At 31.3% G+C, this 26,056-nt stretch overlaps 1 protein-coding gene across 1 annotated transcript; it reads right to left on the bottom strand.

Moving 5' to 3' along the window:
* Positions 1-3,239: 3,239 nt before the first annotated feature.
* Positions 3,240-11,951, bottom strand: ABA1 (zeaxanthin epoxidase (ZEP) (ABA1)). The gene is made up of 16 exons (XM_082895712.1): positions 11,122-11,951; positions 9,643-9,805; positions 9,357-9,431; positions 8,620-8,720; positions 8,380-8,495; positions 7,963-8,174; positions 7,539-7,630; positions 7,012-7,126; positions 6,806-6,909; positions 6,136-6,181; positions 5,947-6,011; positions 5,718-5,804; positions 5,280-5,334; positions 5,089-5,177; positions 4,914-5,001; positions 3,240-3,602 (listed from the first exon to the last, which is right to left on the bottom strand). Exons 1-16 carry the CDS (start codon positions 11,628-11,630, stop codon positions 3,516-3,518), a joined length of 2,004 nt encoding a protein of 667 aa, XP_082751838.1. The 5' UTR covers positions 11,631-11,951; the 3' UTR covers positions 3,240-3,515.
* Positions 11,952-26,056: the final 14,105 nt, after the last annotated feature.

The raw sequence follows: 26,056 nt of genomic DNA, 5'->3' as shown, positions 1-26,056 counted from the left end.
TATAATTTATTTTACGACTTAAATATATGAAATTTTTACATTGTCCATGATACACTAGTTACACGCAATACTTTCTTTTTAATTTTACTCAAAGTTAATGAAAAATTTTATGTGAAATATTTTTGTAATAATTATTTAATTTTTTATACTTAGGCCTCGTTTGGCAAGTGCCATTTTTAGTCAAAAAGTTACTAAAAAAATCAAAAAGCCAACAACTCATACCAAAAAGTCAAATATTTCCTTTTCTCTCTATTTTTTGCACATATTTTCATAAAAAGTCAAAAAGTCATCCCAAACATACTAGTTCTTTTTACATCATATTTTAGCCCAAAAGTCAAAAAATTACTAAAAAAATATGTTCCCCAACGAGGCCTTAATATTAATTCAAAAATTATTATTATCCACTTATTATTATTGGTTATAAAAAAAAATGTAATTAATAAATACCCTCCTAATTTGATCGCCACTGATGAATACACCCGAATAACTTCTCGAAGGAGAGTCTCAGCATCAATCAATAACTGGTCCAACGGTCACTTTCCACCACCTGAAACAGACCGTTGATTCGTCACGTGCGATTCCCCTCCGCCATTTACTCACCTATCACGTGCCACCACCGTTGCTCTCACGTGGAAGAAACAGTCACCTCTGGCACTCAGAGTCACAGTCACAGATGCGAAATGGAAATTTTTCTTGATAGCTATTACTTTCAGAACAGCCACATGCTTTTGATAAATAATGCACCGCAAAATATATTAATTGAGTTATTTTTTATCAATTATTTAACAACGGTGAATCATTATTGTTTCATTTATAAAAAAAAAATTATTATGTTATTCATCGAAAAGATTAATATAAATAATTTAATATTTTAAAAATACTGAACAAATAATCACAAGAAAAGTCACGAGAAAATATCAAAATTTACATTTAGTTTTGGCAGTTGGCTGGGACACCGTCAGTGGGATTCATTAACGAGTAGGTATGGGAGCATAGCTCTTCATTTGAAGGTAGTGTCGGGGCCTTTCGGGCAAAGCGACTAAAGGAATCCACTTGTGTAGGGGGGTCCATTTGTTACAAAATCCTAATCACATTGAAACTGATCAAAGTGCATGATATTATCAAAATCTGAGCAGTAGATCATGTGATCAGCAAGTACATAATATCCTAAGTTGGATTGAACCGACCAACCAAGGTGGGCGGGTTTGATATTGATATGAAGTTTTTGTTTTCTTTATGTTTGAGGGGGGTGGCGGTGGCTTCTGAATCTGAAGGGTGTTTCTGTCTTTAATGGTGAGTGTGTGGCGTGTTGGGTATTTGTCATTTCAAAGGAGACACACTACCCACTTTGGCGTTTCAATACTCGTGTAGATGTCTATGCCTTCGTTTGAAAAGTAGGTTAATTTTTTAATTTTTTGACTATTTTAGTCGGGGTTAGAAAGTTTAATTTGAAATGAATTTTTTGACTTTTTTAACTTTTATAAGAGAAAAATTAAAATGATTATAATTTTAATATGACATTTTATTTTATTGACTTTTTAGTTTATTTTATCATTTTTGTAACTATTTTAGCCCCATCCTATGATGCCAAACGAAACCTATGTAATGTTGGGTGCGTTTCCCTTTTAAATTTTTACTTGAATTTATAATTTATGATCCAAATATAAACTCATTAATTGTGAGTCCACCGTAAGTTCACCTTGTTGATTTGAACTATTCATTTTTCATTGCCGGCAAAGTAGATCAGTAGGAAAAAATCAAATTGTTTAAAACTCAATAATCATATGATTAGATCATATTTGTATTAAAAAAATAAGGGATCTATTCTGAAATTGTTGGTTATTCGTTGACATTGCTATTTGAAGCTTGAGTTTGATTCGTTTGTGTAATCAAACTGATTCAAGCCAACTTTGAATTTCTTAAATCTTTGTTAAGCTAAGCTCAAACTTGATTATTTATGTTTAATTTAAACTCAAACTCAAGTAATTTTCAATTAGTTGAATTCAAACATTTCAAATTTAACTTGACTCATTTACAATCTTTATCTTGGAGAAGATAAACAATAATAATGGAATTATCATATTTTATTTACCAAAAAAAAATTTGAAACTCGTTCAGTGTTGCTGTTAGAAATTGGGCGCCCATGTGGCATGATCCTTTAAACTTTTTGAACCTAAACCTTTTGAACCTTATCCATGTAAGTTTGAATATGAATTTGAATTCAAAACTTATTTGGATAACCACTCAGGATATACATGTCTATCATATCAACTGATATGGATAGATGAAATATTATCCTCCATATCTGATCTGATATGAGATATGGGTGATTAAGAGAAAAATAACGTATCTCTCCCAAAATATAACGATCAAGAACCATTTTGCACTATGACTTGTGTGGGTGATATTCATTCTATAATATCACCCCATTGCTGGATTGATTGATCAGATTCAGAAAATACGTGATTTACCTATGAGATCCTTCAATTCAGACTCTGCAGAATAAGGAATAACCATAATTTTTCATCCACTCCATTTACCTTTAATTTACAGTTGCATTTACAATGGCACCGCTAGAAAAACAGCTAGCGAAAGCTAAGAAAGATATCAGGCTGAGGAATATTTTCTCTGAGAACAGAAAAGAGAAGACGAGAAAATTCAGAGAGAAAATAGGACAATTGCAACTTAACATAGTCCACAACGCAAGCCATCCACCAAGTTAAATTTGGGCAAGTGGCATCCATTGAACTGCCCAAAGATTTAGGTTGTACTGCGAGTGTCAGGGAATTAAGTGCTGCTTGTTCATTTTAAACAGGCTTTCTTATGGGCCAAGACCAGGCCCAGAAGATAGGGGCACAATATACGGAATGGGCTGCTTCTACAATCTGGGCCCAACGAGCCCATCACCCCCATTGTGTTGGAAATAGCAACAACCATGCTTTACACAGGATTCCACACGCAGGCACACCTAGTGTTGTAAACGAGGGAGTGATTTGTAGTAAGTTCGTTCAGGTCTAGCTTAAAAATTTAAGGAATTTCACAATATATTCAAACTTAGTTTGTTCACTTTTTCAAGTCAATTTCAAACAAACTAATCAAGCCAAGCCCAAATAACATAGTTTCGTTCTATAACTCTAGGCGCACACACCCATATAAAAATCAAACAATTTTCAACACTGGGAATGTTTGAGAAGAGGGTTGGGGTAAAATAGTCCACTAAAAGACACAATAGACTAAAATAGTCAACAAGACAAACCATTGAATTGCAAGATGAAAAAAATTATATATGGCTCTCTCTTTCTATACTTGTATTTACAAATTTCAGCATTTCAAGAAAGAAAACTGACAATTTCATTTCAGCTCCAACTTGAAGAAAATCACGAGTCTCTTTCTCATGTATGGCACTATAAGGATCTACATTACACAAATTCCGGCAGGCTTTACCTGGCTCCGCTGCCAAGAATGAATGCTGTACAATTTCATATATCTCAACTAAAAAAAGGGCTAGTTGAAACTTATGATACAGCCTGTAGAATTCCACCCACTTCCTTGTTCTCTGCAATCTTTTGTGGATCCTTCACCACCTTTACCCGGAACGCTACCTGCACAATGCCAGAAAATTAATATGCCATTATTGAACATAGAATTTTGTAGGGACTCCTACTCATGATACACAAGCTAATTGTGCTACCAAGTATGTTTACTAGTAATGCAAAACCGATACTGAGTATTTTGTGGATGGGCAAAATAAATTGAAAGAAATATAATCATTTTCAAAATACTAATGGCATACTTAGAGGCCGCCTAAAAATGGAAAATCTCTCTGTTTTGCACTTAGAAATTGAAGGCAGAACAAATCCATGCTTTTAGAATGGATTAACAAACAAGCCATTATACACTTCTAATGAGCTAAGTAACAGTCCAAAATTCACAGACTATCTCACTCAGGTAAATTTTGACAGTTTGCACCTTACTCCTATTAGGATGAAATTGTTCTCAGTTCAATTGTTAAAATGGAGCAAGTCGGATGCTTCATTTGTGAAGTTCAATAGTGATAGATGCGGTAGAGGTAATTCTAGTGTGCCTGAAGGGGGTGGAGTAGTTAGGGATTCTAATGGTCAGGTGGTTTTTGTTTTTGTTCATTCTTACGAGTCTTGCTACATTGGATGGTCTTAAGTTTTGATGTACTGTTGGTTTTACTTATGTTTATGTGGAATCATACTCACTAGTGCTGGTGGATTTTCTGACTGGCTTATCTTTCCCTCTTGGCAATTGCGTCCATATCTCTTTTAAGGCTAAGAGTTTATTCGCTACTAGGGTCTCTTCAATTGCTCATTGCTACTCTGAAGTAAATAGTGTTGCAGATGTGTTAACTAGTTGGGGTTGTGATCATGGTCTTATTTACCTACTTTTTCAGAACTTCCTAGATTGGATAAGGATCTTGTGGCTTTAGATAGGTTGGGAACTTCGTAAATTCGAGTCAGTTAGTTGATTCTTTTTGCATGCATTTTTTTCTTATATTGCGTGAGATACGTCCCCCTCTCGGTTTTGAATTATCAATAACTTTTTCCTCATAACATTGAGGTTTACCTAAAAATAAATATTCAACATGTATAGACTACAGAAAAAATAGACCAAATTCAACAGGTATAAGTTCGTTGTTGGGGAACAACGCATTGATAAGATCTAATTAGTAACTTAGTAATAGTAAAGAAAAAGATTTTAAAACAAAAAGTGGTTCAAGAAAAGAAGGAAATGATAGAAAGTAAAGTTTTTGCAAGTGGTCTCTGAGGTCAAGTTAGCAAATTACGGTTCCTAAGATTCCTTCAAGGCAACATGAACCTCAGTATTACTCAGAGAAATTGCAACTGATCCATAACATTTACACAACCACACATGAAAGAGAGTATCACCTTCCTATCAGAACCAAACTCGATAATGTCTGATGGACGGAAACGTGTAGGAAAGTTGGAAGGCACCCGATACCGCTTGTCTTCATTACTGCAAAAGTAAATAAAGTGAGATCCTTAATAATGATCTCTGAATAAGATTACAGGGAAATATACATGCAGTTTTTCTATGACTTACTCTCTGAGCCAGGTACCATGTTCGCTCCGCAAATCTGTCACGAAAAAGGCACCATTCTTGCAGCTTATTCGAGCATGCATTTTGGAAACCTGACATATGAAAGGCCTTGTTATTTGGGATTGAAAGGAGAAAGTAAGAACAATACCGCCAATAAAAATGGAAAGGAAAACTTAGACAACTTCTCATATAACCTGAGGCAAAGGTAAGGCTACTGACATTCCAGGAATATCTGTATGTGATACACTCCTGTAATCACAATAATGCATCATATTTTTGCTGTAATATATGGTGATACTATAACAAGAACAAATTGAGTGCAACGCATAAAGGCATGTCAACAGTTTGGATTATTAGCAGCATTAGAAGAAAAAATGCCACCGTAAGTCCACCTTTCATGTTGTTTTTAGAATGCTGTATAAGTGTATAAATTTAACGACGTCGTGTTGACTCATTGCTGGTAGATGACGTGTTAATGGTAGATGACAGCACATGAGAATGATGGTGTTTAAAGAATGCCTTCAAATGTATATAGTTAAAACGAGGCCGTTAAATTCCTGTAGTGACATGATGTGTACCTTTTTGTTCCTTGTGTATAAAAGTAATTTTTATATACAGAAATGAAGGCATACCCAATTATGCAAGGTTGTTTCTCATCCCTACTTAAGAAAATAGGTTTCAAAGCACCATCTGCATTTCCATATGGGAGTAGGCACCACCTACAAAAAAAAAAAATGAAACGAATCGACATGAACACAGTGATGGAACGTGCACATGACTACAGAATATGTTATAAAAAAAATTTTAAAAAAAAGAAAAAAAAAAGAAAAGAAAGGCAGATTTTGGGCTTGTTATACATACTCTCCATTAACAGCACGCTCAAGAGCATCATCATCTTCAAACCAATTTCTTAATTGATCATTTGCCTTCGTTAATTATTGCCACATATTAGCGTTAGAACAAAATTCCAATTATCAAAAAGCACAAAGAGCTATATTTGAACTATATTCTAAGTGACATATACAGAATCTCAGTGCTTGAACAACATACTTTGTCTGAGAGTCTGCAACTTAATGATCTCCCATCAAGGTTTGAGCTGCAAAAGTAATAGAGCCTCATTTAAACTTTAAACAAAACTACATGACTTTCAGGCGTAGATTACTCAAAATAATTCCACTTTTTCCCTTAGTGGGTGTTTGGGGAGTTGCTATTTTAATAGGCTATTTTAATTTTTGACTATTTTAGTAGGCTAAAATTTGTGTTTGAGAAGATAGTTGGATATTTTTGTAGTTGAATGTGATGTTTGTGAGAAAAAAAGTGAAATGATTATGGGTTTGATGTGACATTTTGTCTTATTGGCTATTTTAGCCTATTTTGTCTTTTTGTGGATTTTAGCCCAAAAAGCCAAAAAAATAACCTTTGCCAAACACCCCCTTAGTTCAAACTTCAAACTAAATGGCTAGATTTTTTTACAAAAACTAGATTTTCATAATTTATTTAGTATTTTATCAAAAAAAAACACCAAAATGCTTATTTTGAAAATCTCAGGGCTCAGAGGTTTTGATGTGTAATGCTTGGCATTTGGCCAATAAGTCCAGCAAGCTCAGAATAAGCCCTATTACTATATATTAGTTGTAATGAAAGAATAGAAGGAAAATCAGGATAAAAACATGAAAGCCTATACTAAGAACTGATATGAAAAAGGGTTATCTGAACTGACCCATTACCGCCGAGGACCCAACTCAACATTAAAGGCATTGCAAGGTCGATAAAAAATCTCCCTCCAACTCTTCCTGGATGTGGTATCCTAAACTTTGTCAAAAACTGTAAAACAGAATATAAGCTGTTATGAAATGCATGCAGAACTCCACGGAAAACTTGAGTTTATTTTAATTAGGCAACAGCATGTGTTTATCACACTCCTACCGATAATGGGCCAAGGCCTACACCCAAATATGCCTTGTAAGTTGAGGCCATGATTGCAGCCATTCGTGCCAATCCATGGATAACAGCAACCCGTAGTCTTCTTGCATCCTCATAGCTGGGGAAATTTAAAAATTAAATAAATAAAAGGAGAAGAGATAGTCACCAAGGTAGCATTTTGATCTATGAAGCTCCATGTCAGCCAAAGTAGTGACACAGACATTTGACATTGGTTAAAGTTATTACCATTTACAACCTTACAAAATGGAAAATTTGGAACACTCCTTGTACTGCATTAAAACTAGATATTTTACACGAGACATGTCCTTCACATGGTCACACAACCTCTCGTCGAAAGACTCATAAAATGGTGCAATCCCTCCCCTTACATGCATGAATGTGCTTTGGCATTTTAAGAGGAGTATACTTTTTAAAATTTTATTTCATTTGTAAGGTTATTATATTCTGGGGTGAATGCTCATACAAATCAAATTTTACTTGGATTTTTTGACAAGGAAAAATTGCATTACCTCCTCAGAGAATAGACAACATCTATAGGACTTCCTGACTCAACGCTTCGCTCCCAAGCCTTATCAAGCTCCATTGCCAGCTGATAGCTATCCTGAAATTATGAATGAAATATTTCAGCAAAGATTGTAATGTTATAGAAATTGTAATGTTTATTTGCTTCTTAGAACGATGAATTTTGTTCAAAACAATAGAATAATTAATGCGAGAAACTACATAATAATGAGATAAGTCTGGACATTCAACACCAGAGTAATATAAGAATAATACAAGTCTTGGGGGTATATATATTTCTGACTCAGTAAACAGAAAATAAGTACTTGTGACATCACAGAATCCTCAGTGAAGCAAAGATCTAGCAAACATAACGTAGATCAAACAACAACTATAATTTAGGCAAACAATATACAGCAAAGCTATTTGTACCTCAATGGCCATGCATCCACCTTGACCCAAATTGGGCTGCATTGCATGGACAGAGTCCCCAAGCAAGGTTACACGACCCTTTCCCCAGTTAAAAGTTGGTGCGCGGTCATATATGTCCCGTCGAAGAATTGCATCTTCATCAGTGGCAAGCAACAGATCTATCACATTATCACACCAACCCTCAAATATCGTCAGCAACCTTTGCTTTTTACCTGACACAAACATAGAATATTTAAAGACAGAACATCCTCATCATCATCAATATCTTTGCCCTGACTATTTGAGAGTGCCTACACAAAAACTTTCCAAATGCCAATTATTCTAAATGGCCAATCCTCTGTTAAAATTGCATGTTTAGAATCTAAAAAAAAAAAAAAATACAGTAGATAACAAAAATATCAACAGTGGAATATCTACCAGTGGAACCATCTACACCACCAGGTGGTTCATTGTGAAATGCATACCACTGCATCTTTCCTGCACCAACATCTGAAGACACGAAGTATTGTTTGTGTCCCAAAAATACTCGGTACCTTCAAAAAGAGAAATTTTAAATGAGCCTCTCCCCTCAAGACGCAAGGTACAGAATAAAGAAGTCTATGAAGATTAAAAAAAAATAAACCTATAAAGCAACAAAATAATGAAATATTAGCATACCCAACAGTCTCAATATCAGCAGGCACAAAATCTGCAATACCAGTGTAACAAGTGTAGCCTGAATATGTGGCTTCTGTGAATCCAAACAAATTTTTCCTCACCTGTTCAAGAGAAATGAGTATCTATAAATTTCACACTACAGAGAAAATCCATATAACATTTTCTAGACCAGAAGACTGTCCACCAAAGGAAAAAAACGACATTTGCAATCTTCCACTTTTTGATGAATTTCTCCAAAAAATTGCTCCGTGTGGAAATTAAACAAGGTAGTTTCTTGAAGCTTCCAGGAGTATAAAATGAACGTAAACCCAAAAAAGAGGGAAATTTTGGTACACTAGGTACCTACGGCCAATAAGGTTAGACCTTTTTGGCATAAATCATCTCCAAAAAATTGTTAACATACATCACCACCCCAATATCAACGTAATGTGTAATTTTATATTTGTTTAGTTAGAGATGAAAAACTTTTCCATAGGAAAAGACTGTTGGCATAGAACCAGTAAGGGAAACGAAAGAGCAGAGGAAAAGAAGAGGAGAGAAGGCGAAGAAAAGAAGAACTGAGAGAGAAGTCATCCAAGAGTGTGAGGTAGGCTAATATCTATATATTCAATAATATACCAAACTTTGATGATCCATTACACCAAGCGCATATATTACCAAAGGCTTGTTCCAAAAAAGGAAGTAAAAAAATAAAACTAAATAAACTCAAATTTCTAAATAAATTAAAATTCCTATACCTTTGACCATATTCCATCAGCACCAACTAGAAGATCACCTTCATAACGTTGTCCATTCTCAAGAATCACAGTAACCTAATTTTGCATAACACAAAGACAACTGTCAACCTCAAGATGAGGCCAAAACATTCATTAATGAATCAGTTTGTCAAATGGATGTTATGAAAAGAAGATAAAGAAGAGCTAAAAAAATCTCTGCAACAATCCCAATGTCAAGAATAAGAGGACAATCTCAACCTTTGTTGGCAAAAAAATAAAAATCTACAAGCACTATAGTTCATGTTACCTTATCACCATCATCCTCAAAATTAACAACGTTACTGTCATTCATAATAGCATCTTCCCCCACAGCACAAGCTAGAATTTGTTGCAAAGTCATGCGACTAATAACTCTTGTGACCGGAAGCCCCCGTTCCGCCGCAGGAGTGAATGTATCAAACTTGCAGTACCTGACAGCCAACTATGCATTAATATATTGATAAGTTGCTTAAACACAACCATTTCACCTGGAAAGGCAACTAAAATCAACAATTCCAGTCTGAAGGAATTCCATTATTAAGGGAAAACTTTCTTTAATTTGGATGGAAGCTACATGCCAATAACGGATTTGCTTATCTCCCTTGATTAATTAAACTGATAAAACTAATTATCCTCCTCTTCTAAAGCACATGATTTGAAATCATCATATTTTCATTAACTAATCAGCAAACTATTTAAACAACCAGTGAGGAAACTCTGTATCTGTAGGAGCTATGTATTTAAATTCTGGAAAAATTTATGACATTCAGCTTATCTATGTATTATATCAGCCTGACTCAGTCCACCCGTACCCTAAGGATGTCAAGGACCCATTTTTTTGGTAGTTGAATATATTCCAACAAAGTTTCAATGGGAAAGATTTTAAAACAAAATATCTCTTATACATCAGGAACTTGAGTCATGACACTTCTACAAAAAAACAATATTACAAGCCCAAAAAAAAACAAAAACAAAATTAAAAAAACCTTGAAAATCACCCATAATTTAAAATGTGTGGACAAGATTCATTCTAGGTGTGGCCCACAACACATCAAGTTTGAATCTACACCATAGACTCACTTTCTGGATAAATTCCAGGGTAAAATTTTTCTAGATTCGTAATTTTTCTGTCTACAAAACATCTTATGGTTTACTCGCATAGGCTCCGCTAGGGGCTTCCTATTAGCTCATTTGAGCTAGGAGGAACCACTAAAGTACTCAGAAATTAATAATTTTGTCATAAATTGTATATCTACACAACCTATACTTCATGGGAACATTCAAATGAGTAGAATGCCCATTATTGTCATTGATTTTCGTGAATTCTATAGCCACGGCCCACACTTCTAATTATCCTTTTACATGATCCTTTATATGGAGGCAAAGCTTGAAAATAAAAGTACAGAACTACTACAATTCAACCCATTTCCATCGCCTACGCATACAGAGACCTTCCCACATGCAGAAATAGCTTGAAAATATAAATTTGTCATCACAGTTGCAGCATCCATTTCAATATCAATGAAAATTAGTTTGAAATTATAAATTTCTTGTCATAGTTCCAAAAGTTCAACACTGCCAATACTTCTCAAAATTCTATTGACATGATCACGTAGACGGGATCACAAATATTCAATGAAAACTATAAGCTATGCAAATCAAAGTCATGGTGCATGCAAGCTGACCAGGACACCCAATTATAAAAAAAAGGGGGGGGGGGGGGGGGGGGGGGTGTTAAACAACATACCAATTACCAGAAATACCATCAACCAATCCATTAATCCGATCACCAGTTATGCAGCCAGTCTTCATAACCTCGTCAGCAACCTCCAAATCAATGGCTTCCAAAGCAGCCAAGGCGTTACTCTGTATCTGAATTGGACCCCTGTACTGTCCCTCCCCTCTAATTGCACTCAAATCCTTCTCAAACACCATCACATCAAAACCCTTCCTCTTCGCCGCCAACGCGAAAACCAACCCACCAATCCCACCCCCGGCCACCAGAACCCTCAGCTTCTTCGAGTTCCCATCAACTTCGGCGGCGCTGCTTCGTTCCGGCGGGGCTTCCGACACACTGACTTTGGGCTTTGTCATCCTGTTCATCCGCCCATTCTCTTTGGTTCTGAAACCGTAATTAGAGTTCACAGGGTGTAATAATTCAAGCGAGAAATCTCTAGAGATAGGAATTGGGAAGTGGGTTCTTGAGAAAAGCGTTGTTGATGGGTTTAGTGAAGTGTAGAACACAGTTGAAGCCATTGTTAAGTATTAAGAGAGTTGGCAAAAATTAGGAAAGAATAATGGGATTTCTTTGATCTTTTGTATTGGGTTTTCTTTTCACAATGGAGAAGAAAAAGAGGAGAAAAAGAGGAGAGAAAGAGAGAGAGTGAGTGAGTGGTGATGGAGGAGGAGGATTAGGAACCAATCCATGGAGAAGAAGGTTTGTGCACCAAACCAATGATGGGGATTCTAAGGCCATGTGGCACTCTCTTGTCGCCCCACTCTTCGTTAGTTACCTCAGCATTCACTTGGGAATAAAAATATATTTGATTAGGTATTTATGTTTTCTGTGGTTGTTCTTGCATGGGCAATGATTGAGAACGCTAATGTTGTGTTTAGTTGAGGGATTTGAGAAGGGATTTGGAAAAAGAAATGGAAAAGGTAGGTGAAATGTGAAAAAAATATACCTACATTTCACATAGTTTCACACACCTTTTCCCTTTCTCTTTCCAAATCCCTCAACCAAACACAGCGTAAAAGTGGTGCTTTAAAATAATCATTAATGATGTGGCATCTATTTTTTTTAAAAAAAAAAAAAAGACACAACAACATTGTGGCAGTGGGTGGGACCCACTGCCACATCCTTAGTGGTGGCACTAATTAGTGTTCCTACTCATTTTTCTTCTTGTATCCCTCCCAGGTGTCGTATTCCATCCAATTTTACCCACTGCCACATCCTTAGTGGTGGCACTAATTAGTGTTCTCACTCATTTTTCTTCTTGTATCCCTCCCAGGTGTCGTATTCCATCCAATTTTTTAAGGCAAACTGCCAAGAGAAGCGATACCTTGATAAGGTTTATTAAAAAAAACAACGGACCACATTTCCTTTGGTCTGAGATCGGATTAGACGATATTGTTTGGTCTATAAAAATTATACAGATTTTATTTTGATAATTTGAATCATTTAATGTGTAAAACTCGTTAAGTACTATATGTTTATAAAAAATCATGTTGATCGGATATTGATAACTATCTTACTGGATCAGTTTTTTATCAACTATTAATTTGTTCACCGTCTATTTTCTTTATACAAAACTAATCCAATGCGATAGCTAATAATATTCGATCATCGTAATTTTTTACAAACATATAGTACTCAACGAGTTTCACACATTAAACGGTTTAAGTTATTAAAACGAAACTTATAATAAACCTCCACAGACCAAATAGCACCGTTAAAATCTTGGACGGGAGGCGAGCTGCATCCAAAAAGCAAAAGTGGCCGACCAGTTGGTTATATTGATCAGATGTGGAATTTGTGTTATTGCTAGCCGTCCTGTTGTTATTTATCTGAATTAGATGTGATTTAAGTAAATTCAAACGTTTGAAGAGCATATTTTTCAAAATAAATATGATTACTTTATTAATAAAATATTATTCTTTATAGGGCATTTTTTCTATTTTTATGTAATTCATAAATGAAGCAATTGATGGTGAGATTATCGATATTATTTTTTTAGTAACGCATCTTAGATGTGTTCTAAGAAAATGAATTTGTTCATTTTTTTTAGTTTCTAAAGGTTGTGAAAATGCATCAGAACTCTTTTTTTAGAGATTTTTTGTTTGGCTGGATTGGATAGGGGAGGATTGTAATCTATCGGACTATTAGTTTTGGGATGTATTATCCCGAGACTATTTGGTTAGACTGAATTTGTATCTTATGTTTGTTTAGTCATGGGATTAGATGTCTGGATTGGACTATTTTTAATTATCCAATGTTTGTTTAGGATATTATGGAGAAGGATAAATGCTCAAATGACTATTTTATCATTTTCAATTATTTACTAAGTAATAGCAATATTAAACATAGTTTTAATATTTTAATTATTTTTAACTAGATTAAATAATATTTTATTTTATTTTATTTTTTGCACAATTAAATAAATTTATTTTTAAAAAATTAAATAAATTAAATATAAATAAAAATATATGTTATTTTTTTAATTAAAATTTTAAATAAATTTATTTTAAATAATAATAATAATTAAATAATGAAATAAAATAAAACATCTATTAAAATTTAAATAATAAAATTAAATAAATATAAACAAAATTTTAAAATAAAACATAAATAAAATATCTATAAAAAAAATATTTTAAAAAATTAAATAAATAAAACAAAAATAAAAATTAAATAAAATTATTTTATTTTCAGATTGAGACATTTAAATTTTTTTAAATTTTACTAAATATAATACATAATTAAATACTAGAAGGCAAAAATATAATTTCATTATCTAATCCTATGGGATGAGTTATTCTATGATTTTTATCCCACCCCCTATAGGATAAGATAATCTCATATTTGTGAGACTAATAGTCTAAAAAACTATTAATTCAGAATAAAAATTTTTAAATAAATAATAAACTATTAATCTGACGAGACTAATAGACCGATACACGTACTAATCCTTTGAAAACAAACCCACCAAAAGAGACTTGCGTGACAGGTGTTAAACTGGACAATAACATATCCCATTAAAAAAACCTTTTAAATAGTTGTAGAAAAATGGATTCGGAGGATCTACAGATATACATAAAATATTCCTATATCAATTAGTCAAATTCTATTAGATTAGTGCTATTTGATGCTCACTTGTTTGCCTTTTTTTTCTTTAAAATAAGCTTTTATAGTCAATATTTAACAAACAAATATATATAAAAAATTAAACATACAAAATCAAATATTGTTACCACATTAAAATAATCGAAAGGGTTGGGCCAAGGCCGGTGGTGAACATATGAGTTGGGACAAAATCATAGGTTTCTTTGGGGTTTTGTCTGGTGTGGATCATGTGCTTTTGATAAGAGGACAACTCACCATCTTATTATAGTATACTGATCATATTGATAAATCTTTTGCTAAATCTTTGGTGGAGCACAACGTCAATCACAATTATATATTTGTTGATTTATTTTTCTTACGGAAAAAAATATCATAAATACGAGCGTGTTAGTAACGATTGAAATTTTTTTATAGATTAAATTCAAATTAATTATTAAGTGATTACGTTAACAGTTCTTTTACCTCAATAAAGAGAACTTCAAAATTACCAAGTGTTAAAGAAAAAAAAATTAAAAGAATGAGGGAGGCCGAGAAAGATAATTGAGTGAATAATCGAAATGATTAAATGAACAATCAAAGTAACAATTACTTACCTCTACTCCTATACTTTGAAAATGAAGTGCATAAAATGCTTCGAAAATGAAGTACTGAAAATAAATGTTTCGAAAAGAAAGTGCGTAAAATAAAATGTGAGAAATTTAAATAACAAGAAAAATAGAAATCAATTGTCTTTGATTTAAGTTCTGGATCCTTTTATAATGTAGTCATGAATGGCTATTTATAGGCAAATATTTGTAGAAAAAAACTATCTAAAACTACCAACTCTTCCACCTCCTCCATTTCATACTACACGATCTTCCGTAATTTCCTTTAATCTCCACATCATGCTCCATGTTCTTCACTTTATTCTCCATCATCTTTTCACATTTCATAACTTCTCATAACCTCCAAATGAGTAGGAGGATATCACGTGTCCTGCAATTTATATAAATAATAAATAATAAAAAAAATTACAAATTTATGGTGCCAACATTACCCCTCGCGGCCCTTGAAAATGATGTTTACTTGAATTTTTGAATAGCCAACCAAGCATATGACTAATCTAAGCAATAAAGTGTTTCGAATAATATCAATAAAGTGTTTCGAATGATATAATAGCACCAACAAAGTGCTTCGAATGAGTATAAAATTATAACTAGATGTCTCGAATTATATATATATATATACCTTGAAGGAATATTATATATGTACTTCGAATCGGTATCAATCTGTTGAAGGAAATTAAACAATTTTATTTTACTCGTACTTCAAACACTTACAAAACTTGGAACTTTTTGAAGTAGGTTGATGTTGCTTGCACTTAAAATCATTCAGAATCTCATATTTTCAAGGCAAAGTCAATGTTTAAACATGATTCACTTTAACAAGTTGTTACACATGCTAGCTATTATGGACTAGTAACAAGCTTCGAAGGTGGTATAGAGGATCAAAATCATTCTTCAAATGTCAAAAGTGCCGACAAATGACGAATTACATTCTTGGAAATACTCAGCAAAGTTTTGAAGGTTCATAACCACTATTATTATTTCTTCGAAGCTGTTAATGCAAGATGGAGTGCTTCGAAATTTACAAAATTATGGCAAAAGGGCATTCGAAGCAATTTTTAGCCAACATTGTGGTTATTTAAATTTTGTATGCTCTGATTCACACATAATTAATGAAAATATTAATTTTGTGCTTCGAACAAATTATTAATTATCCGAAGACACCAAAATCGTTGTTCTTCGAACCAACTTTTGTAGAATACTAGTTATATTTTCATGTAACAAATGGCTATACAAATGGTTATCAGTAAAGCCACTAATTATCATGCCAAAAATAGGCATTATTCGACAATTAATTAATTGTCATTGTACATATATTTGAAGAAAGGTACACATTTCGAAAGTTTTTTCGTCCCATATTACATTTCAAAGGTATTTATTGATGACAAACCACCATTCGAAAGTCACATATATTACTAAAGGATCAAAGTTGTCATTCGAAAGTGCTCACGACATCTCTTCGAACCAAATCCAAAGAGTTGGATTACTATGAAATTAGTTTGGCATTTTAACTAGCCATTAATGGCTATAAAATGATATTTCAATGAATAACGTGTTTCGAAATGTCTTGGAACATATTTCGAAGGTAACCACAAAATCAAATAGTGATGGTTTTATGGATCAACTAATAACCATATTTTTGGCCCAATATATTGCAATAACGAAATATTATTTGTTAGGCATTCCATCAAAGTCAACGTTTGATATGATCCACAAATTCAAAATGGATTTCGAACAATAAAAGTCATGGTATAGTGTGACTGAGAGGGAGATTTATGATTTGGATTGGGCCATGGTAAGGGCCGGACAAATTATGGGCCCAACACATTTGGGTCGTGGCAGCCTGGGCCCATCCAGAAAGGATTTTCGCGCGATAATGGCATAGTTGCTGTGAAACCAAGCTACTTGCTCGGTAATGACATAGTTGCTCGGTAATGGCATAGTTGCATAATTGATGTCGTACTAGCGGTCAAGTGAGGTTCGGCCGAGATGTCCGCTACCTCACTGGGTTCCACGGTTTATGCTTTAGCTCGGCAGGAAGGCCGACGGCTAACCAGCATGACTTATGCCGAGCTCGGTTAAGCCGAAATGCAACTGATCTCGATCGTCATTGAGCTTGGCGAGCGGAACGGTTTGGCTAGCTGCGCAGCACGGCCATTGACAGCCGAGATACTGCAGCACGGTTGCCGAGCTCCCAGTGGTGTGGGCTGGCAGTTAGGTGATGTTCAGCTAGATTTGTGCTGACAGATGGGATAGCAGCACCACGCGTCGAGAGACTAATGAGAGTAGATTTGGAAAGCAGAAGGTATATAAGTGAGTCTGCACCCCCCACGCTGAGACAGATGAACATTTGGTGAGATTTACACTAAACACTCAACTCTCCTCTCTCTCTCTCTCTCTCTCTCTCTATCCCTGTGTGTGTGTGTGTGCGCTGATTTGATCGTCGGAGGGGTTTTTCAGCCACACACCGTCGAGTAGCTCACCGCCGTTGTGCTCGCAGGTCGATCGAACAGACAGGAGCTTGGAAGAAAGGAGTACAGGCTTGCTTGTACATTTGCTCCCTGTACAGTGACTATGAAAATTCATACTTTTTGACACTTTGAAAAATGTCAAAAATTTTGAATTCATGAACAGTTGCTTGTTCATTATTCTTGACCATATTTGTTTTAAAAACATGACTTTCGCCGAATTGATTTTTATAATTATTTGACAAAGTGGATTGTTTTTCTATGTTAGCCATTAATGGCTTATAAAAATCACCCATAGATATGTTATTTTCATGACTTGACTCTCTAAAAATTAGTTTTTGGACCCCGCAAACCATGCATGGAACATCATTCTTAGCCAAATTTGGCTCAAGAACATGCACTTTCGTTATGTTAATTTCATAATTTGGCTCTTTAAAAGTGGGCTCTTGAACCCCCTGAGCCATTAATAAAATCAACTCTTTGCTTTTGCTATTTTTAACCATGAAAAAATTCTGAAAAAATTCATCAATTCCGGCCATTAAAGCCTCAATTAAAGACTTGGTAGTGAGAGTTGATAACTCATCATTTTATTCACAAATTTTCATATCAAGTTGATGAATTTCTCTAATTAAACGGTATCTTTTTTCTTCCCTCAAATAATATTGTAAGGGATGAAAGTTTATTTCATCAAGAAAATTGATCTCTTCTTGAAGATCCAAATTTTTTTGTTTACACCAATAAATTTCATCTAGGCTATTTGAAATGGACAAATTTAATTCATTTTTCATTTATTACATTTGACGTCTCACTGGGCATATCAAAAATTGTTGGCTTATTTTTCATACCAAGGACAATATCATAAATGTGAGCGTGTTAGCAAAGATTGAAAAATCCTTACGGATTAAATTCAAGTCAATTATCAAGCGATTGCGTTGACTGTTCTTTTGCCTCAATGAAGAGGACTTCAAAATTGTCAAGTGTTAAAGAAAAGAAAAATTAAAGAATGAGGGAGACCGAGAAAGATGATTGAGTGAATAATCGGGATGATTGAATGAACAATCAAAGTAATTATTATTTACCTCTACTCCTATGCTTTGAAAAGGAAATATATAAAATGCTTCGAAAATGAAGTGCTGAAATAAATGCTTCGAAAAAAAAGTGTGTAAAATAAAATATAAGAAATATAAATGACAAGAAAAATAAAAATCAATTGTTTTTTATTTAAGTTCTGGATCCTTTAACAATGTAGCCATAAATGACTATTTATAGGCAAACATTTGTAGAAAAAAAAACTACCTAAAACAACCTATTCTTCCACCTTCTCTATTTCATACTACATGATCTTTCATAACTTCCTTCAACCTCTACTTCATGCTCCATGTTCTCCACTTTATTCTCTATTATCTTTTCACATTTCATAACTTCTCATAATCTTCAAATGAGTAGGAGGATGCCACATATCTTACAATTATATAAATAATAAATAATAATAAAAATTACAAATTTATAGTGCCAACAATATCTAATTATTAGTCTCTTTTTTTTGGTATCTATATATATACACTAGTCTTGGGTGCACGTATTCAAATGCATATAGTTCAGAAATGAAAAAGATAATAGTTAAAATTTGTAGAGTCTGAATGAGTCGAAAAAGATGAATAGTTTTTTTGACAAAAGTAATTTGTAAACTGTCATGGACATTTTCGGAATAGAAAAATATGTAATATCAACAACAATTTAATTCATAATCAAACAGACAAAAATAAATAAAAAAATAAAAAATTCAGTAAATAAATTAAAAGTGTTTCTTAAAAAAGGAATATTTTTTGAAACATTCTCAAAAATAAATTTTAAAAATAATCGACCAAACAAATTTTTTTAGGGTATTAATTATCGTTCTTTTCTATTTTCAAGAACAAAAAGCACAAAATGAAAAATAATATAAAATATGCCACGATACATTAAATTCATTTTGATTTGAAAAAATCTTTGTCATTAGTGCTTAATTCAAAATTTATTAAATATGATTTTTTTGACATTAATTGCTATTAAGCAAGTGCTCGGGAGTGTCACAGGGGCATGGATCAACAAAATTTCAAAATAAGTACATGTTATTTTATTAAAAAATAATATACAATTATTTTAAATTTATTAATCTATCTATCTATACTATATATTAAGTAAAAGAAGGTTTTTAACCCCCAAGGCTTGTGGAAGCTCCAATATGTCAATCCTAATTTTCTAATTTTTTGTTTAAAAATAAAAAATTAACCTCAGGATTTATTAATTTTTCTCAACCCACAAGATTTTTTGACTTCTCTCATAATTACTGCAGTACCTTTTCCAAAATAAATAATTTGTATATTAAAAAAAATTTAAAACTAATATAAATATCTATATCTATATCTATCGATTTATTTATATCTGTCTCTAACCAACAAGTTTTGTGGGAGTTCTAGTATCTAAACCTTAATTTCTTAATTTTTTTGATTTTTTAAAAAAAAAAAACTTAGCACTTATTAAATTCTTCAAAGTCTTTTAACTTCTCCAATACACACTAAACCCTAAACCCTAAACATAAACACTCATCTATATCTATCTATTTATTTATATCTGTTTCTAACCCACAAGTTTTGTGGGAGTTCTAATATGTAAACCTTAATTTCTTAATTTTTTTGATTTTTTTTTTTAAAAAAAAACTTAGCACTTATTAAATTCTTCCAAGTCTTTTAACTTCTACAATACACACTAAACCCTAAACCCTAAACATAAACACTCACAAAGAAAAAAATGTGATTATAATGTAATATGATTGTAGTTTGTTCAATGGCTTCTTTGTTTTAATATGATTGTTATAGTTAGTTCAATGATTTTTTTTTAATGTTATTTAATCTTTTTATTTGCTATTTTAATTTTATTTTTAATATGATTGAAATTAGATAAATATAAACACTCACAAAAAAAAAATGTGGTTGTAATTAGTTCAATGGTTCTTTTTTTTTAATGTGATTGTAGTTAGTCAATTGTTCTTTTTTTTCATTTATTTATTTATTTATTTTATTATGGGAAAAATGTGATGTGATTGTACTTTATTCAATTTTTTTTTTTAAAATGTGATTTAATCTTTTATTTACTGTTTTAATGGTTTTTCTTTACAATTATTTATAAAAAAAAATATGATTGTAGTTAGATAGTATAAAAATATTTGTGATTTGATTTGATTTTTTTCTGATTTGATTTTTAAAGTACCAATTATTGATAATGATTAGATTGTATTTTGGAAAAAAAATTGTACTTGATTTTTTTAACTCACTGTATTTTTTGAAAAAAAAATTATTGTGTTTTTTTAACTATTAATTCACTTAATTTGTTATTTGATTTTTAACTCACTGTGTTTTTTGAAAAACAAAATGGATTGTACTTATTAGGGTCACATAATGTACCAATTATTGATGATGATTAGATTGTATTTTGACCAAAAAAAAAAAAACTTGTAATTAATCTTTTGAACTCACTATGTTTTTTGAAAAATAAATTATTGTATTTTTTAATTATCAATTGACTTATTTTGTGATTGATTTTTTTAATTATTGATGATGATTAGATAGCATTAAAAAAATTGTGATTTGTATGATTGAAGTTATCTCATTTTGTTTATAATTTTATTTTTTAATATGATTGAAGTTAGATAAACATAAACACTCACAAAAAGAAAAATGTGATTGTAGTTTGTTCAATGATTCTAAATAATCTTTTTTATTTACTATTTTAATGGTTATTTTTTCAGTTATTTTTTTTTATTATGAGAAAAATGCCATTGTAGTTAGATAGCATTAAAAAAATTGTGATTTGTATGATTGAAGTTATCTTCTTTTGTTTATAATTTGATTTTTTAATATGATTGAAATTAATTCACAAAAAGAAAAATGTGATTGTAGTTTGTTCAATGGCTCTAAATAATCTATCTACACTATATATTAAATAAAAGGGGATTTTTAACCCCGAAGGCCTGTGGGAGTTTCAATATCCCAATCTGAATTTTCTAAATTTTTTATTTTTTATTTTAAAAAAAACTCAGCATTTATTGATTTGGTCAAAATCCCATGATCAGCATTTATTAACTTGTTTCAATCCACATGTCTTTCCACATGACTGCATTTATTGATTTGGTCAAAATCCCCTCATACAAATAATTATAGATACAATGTGTGTATAGTTACTGCAGTACCCTTTTCAATTTCGCCCATACACTATGGTTAATGATAAGATTATTAAATTATTTTTATAAAAAATCTTTAAAAACATAATTTATATATTAAAAAAAATCTAAAACAAATATAATTATCCCGTGCATAGTACGGGTGATAGGCTAGTCTATACTATATATTAAGTAAAGGGGGGTTTTGAATCTCAAGCCTTGTGAAATATTAAACTTTAATATAATATAAAAAAGGAGAAAAATAAGACATTAAAAAAAAATTAAAAATCACAATTCACATATATAGATAATTATAAACACAATCCGTGCATAGCACGGTTGATATGCTAGTATCTATACTATATATTAAGCAAAAGGGGGTTTTTAACCCCAAGTCTTGTGGGAGATCCAATCTCTCAATCCAAATTTCTTGATTTTTTGATTTAAAAAAAAAATCTTAGCATTTATTAACTTCTCCCAACCCTCCAGTCTTACCCTCATTATAACACTTTAATGCATTAAGAACAAGCATAAAAAAAATTCTTTGAAATCCAACATATATGAATTCCTTGAAAAGTCCCAACACATATGATTATTATCACTCATAATAACACTTTAATGCATTAAGAACAAGTATAAAAAAAAATTCTTGAAAAATCCAACACATATGATTATTATTAAAATATTAAACTTTAATATAATATAATAAAAAAAAAGACATTTAATTCCTTGAAAAGTCTAACACATATGATTATTATCAAAATAATAAACTTTAATATAATATAAAAAAAGGAAAAAAAAAGACATTAAAAAAAAAAGGAAAAAAGAAGACATTTAAAAATCGCAATTCACATATATAGATAATTGTAAGCACAATCCGTGCATAGCACGGGTGATATACTAGTATTATATAAAGAAAATGGAGTTTTTAACCCATAAGTCTTGTGGAAGTTTCAACATCCCAATCTTAATTTTTTAATTTTTTTTATTTAAAAAAAAAACTCAATATTTATTGACTTCTCTCAACCCACAAGCCTTTGTGACTTCTCACATACCTATTACTACACCCTTTTCAACTTCTACCATACACTATGAGATTGTTAAATTATTTTTATAAAAAATCTAAAAAAAATAATTTGTATATTAAAAAAATATCTAAAACAAATATAAATATCTATATCTTTATCTATATTATATAAGGAAAAATGAAAGATAACAAAAATATTTCATAATCCCTCCGTCATAATCTCTGTTACCAATTTAAAAAAAAATATTAAAACTTGCATTTATTTTCTCTCCTTCAAAAAATCAGATAATATTTTTCATGAAAGTTGTGGATATCCATCTATATCTTATATATTATATTATAACATAAAAACAAAAAAAAATCAGATATACACACAGATAAAATTAATAAATTTAATTTTTATTTATTCAATTAAAATATTTCTTTTGCTTCTCAATAAACAATTTAAAATTTTAAAAATCTATAAAGTCTATTTAAACAAATCTGATTTAAAAATATCTCCCAATGTCATACTCTAAATCAATAAAATTCACATACCTGTCACATATTTAACTTGCATCATAACTTACCTAAATAATAATAATTAAAAACAAATAGAAACCACAAATAAATTAAATTTAAAAAAAATAGAAATCCACAACTCCATCTAAAATAAATTGAAAAAAAAAATAGAAACCACACAAAAACAAAGAAGATAAGAATTTAGATATGGATCTTAAAAAGATATAACAATATTTGAATTTGAATTATGATTTAGTAATATAATTATCTATTTTTTTTATATATATCTATCAAAATTTTAAATCATTTAATGGGACAAATTAATCAATTTTATAAAATTATTGCTTTTTCAATTTATAAAATAGATTAAAAAAAACTATCAACTGATTTGTTTATTTAATTATTTTAGAAATAATAATTATCCGTTAATTTATGAATTTTAAATGGAAAGATAATAAAAATATTTCAAAATCTCACCATCCTAATCTCTCTCTCACCAATTTTTTAAAAATATATATTAAAACTTGTCTTCCTTCTGATTAAGTCATCCTAACTCCTAAACTTTGCGGGCATTGGCAGAGGAGCTGACGGATTAGGCAGGGTGAGGTCTAAGTTGTTGGGGGTAATATCCTACCATTCCATAAATTTATTTGTTTTTTAATTTTATTTTTTTCCTGTGTGATTCTCTTTCTCTACTGTTGGTTTCGGTTTTAGTGAGATTTATGTGTTTGTTTACAGGTTTGCATGGTGGAGAAGAATCATTGATGATTATGGTTGCAATCGAAGTATCTATATCCGTTATGTGCCAATGATTTTGATTGGATTTTATTTTCTTCAATGAAGACTATAAAATTGAAGTAAAAAAAATGGGTATCAAATTTTTTATATTTTATTGTCATTTTATTTTATAGAAAATGTGAAAATTTATTGAGAATTCAAGATTTTACTATAACATTAGATTTTTGTATAACTAGGTAAATTTAAAACTTTTAAATATCATTGTATTCTTTATTTTTATCCTCTTTCTATCATATTATACTATTACTGCTATTTGTTAGTTTGTTAATTATAATTCAATTAATTAAAAATGAAAGCTTAATATAACTTTTCATATATATTATAATTAATTTATTACAGTTATAGTTGTATATAATAGCATAATATATAGGAATAATTTATATTTTTTTAATGTGATTAAATAGTCAATGTTGAATATTATATAGAAGAGTTAGATGGCTTCTTTTATCTCTAAAAAATTCAATCTATTTTTTTTTTACTTTTTTAATTTTTTTAAATTGAAATATCAAGTGTTTATTGTACGCCCCAAAATAAATATGGTAAACGCATCTCATAAACGACAATCAAGTAAAAACATAGTATTTTCATTCATCAAAGTTAATATACAAAATGTGACACATGCGATATACATTTATAAATAACTCATCCTGAATTTACAGCGTGTGTTACAAATAATAAAGAGTAATGAAAGCTACACAAATATTCATATGTCCTAAAGATTTATATCTTTCCAAGTCACTGCTTGATTACAACAAAATGAGTATGGCTTAATGCAATTAAGCCCTTGGCTGTACAAAATAAATACAATCAAAATGAAATTTTTGTTCCAAATCTCCCCAAACTACTGTCTTGGCGGAGGCATATCTCCAACACCTAAAAATGGTTTTTCTCAAATAGGGTGATCCAAAACCTAGCAGAAACAATCTAACATAATATATGAATCTTAACAAAGATATAAGTTTGAGATACATATTCAATGCCTACGATAAAATCATTTATAACTCTTTTGCAAAAATCATGTCATGCCAAGCTTTATATCACAGTTCATGTTACTTAGATTCAATCTTATTTCATGATTCATTTACCGTGTTATCTCATTTCATGATTCATTCACCAATTCATTCAGACAATCACATTGATGATACAACTTGATGGGTTTCTAATCAATACAGCCGTTATACAAACACTTTCATTTTGCTATTTTACAGATATTTTGTCAGCGAGAATCGGTACCCATGTATGCATACAGTTTTCGGGACTTTCACCTTAGACACACAAGTCAACTTAATTCAATGGAGTCCATCACATTTCTTCTCCTAAATATAGAGTACATCCAATTTCTTCTCCAAAACATCATATATTTACAACGTATCAAAGACATAGTCATATTCAATGACAACGGATAAGAGATTAGTTTCAATTCACCTAATCCTCGTGCAATTTCTACAACAATCATAAATATCCTCCATCGATAGCCCAAAACAGATATTTATAAACAAATATACAATCTCCACAACAGATAAATTATCTAAATTTTCATAAGTGAGAGGTATTACATATCTAACTCCACCATTTATATAAATATTCATCCAATTTCATATTCCCAAAACAAATTCCATTTATTTATGCAAAATAACTATTTGAGACATTTTAGAGCAAACTCTCTTTTCTTCCAAAATCCATCCCGGATATCAAAATCAATAGATTTATTACAACACAACCTCACATCTGCTCCCGTAACCATTTTAATACATGCATTGGAAAAACTCTCTTTTGATTTTAAACCAAATCCCTAGATTTGTTCAAAATCACCTCAAGTTCTCATATTTCTTACACATTAACAAATAACTAAGTTAAAACTCATAGAAAAGTGTAGAAAGTCTCTACCTCAAGTTTAGGAGACCAAAGAAAGAGATGGAGAGATTTCAAAGATGCCAAAACCAAGCTCTATTCGGATCAAAATGTAGCCATTTAGATGCTTTACATTTTTAACATAGGTACACGGGTAGAAAAATCATTAGATCTAAGTGAAAATATAGAAAGAATGTAGGTTTTAGAGAAAGAGGCTCTACATCTAGGGTTTTGAGAGAAAAAAGGTGTGAAAAAGTGATGTAGAAAGGTGCTGCTGTAGACTAATATACGCATAGTTCATTCAAGCGCAAAAAGTGACGCTCGAGCATCAAACACAATAAAATTGTTCCGCTTGAGCGCATAATGCACACTCCCAGTAGTTTTGCAGACA

The sequence above is a fragment of the Camellia sinensis genome, chromosome 1, assembly GCF_055761805.1.
Source record: "Camellia sinensis isolate YWXY chromosome 1, ASM5576180v1, whole genome shotgun sequence".
Lineage (NCBI taxonomy): Eukaryota > Viridiplantae > Streptophyta > Magnoliopsida > Ericales > Theaceae > Camellia > Camellia sinensis.
Note: the sequence above shows the minus strand (reverse complement) of the source record. Positions and strands in the feature narration are given on the sequence as shown.

What these genes read in the sequence shown, in the direction of transcription:
- ABA1 (XM_082895712.1), bottom strand. Translation starts at nt 11,630, where the DNA reads ATGGCTTCAACTGTGTTCTACACTTCACTAAACCCATCAACAACGCTT. An exon ending in TTGAGGATGATGGTGATAAG is followed by an intron (nt 9,432 to 9,642) that starts GTAACATGAACT and finishes ATGCAAAATTAG; the next exon opens with GTTACTGTGATTCTTGAGAA. An exon ending in GTGGATGCATGGCCATTGAG is followed by an intron (nt 7,631 to 7,962) that starts GTACAAATAGCT and finishes TCATAATTTCAG; the next exon opens with GATAGCTATCAGCTGGCAAT.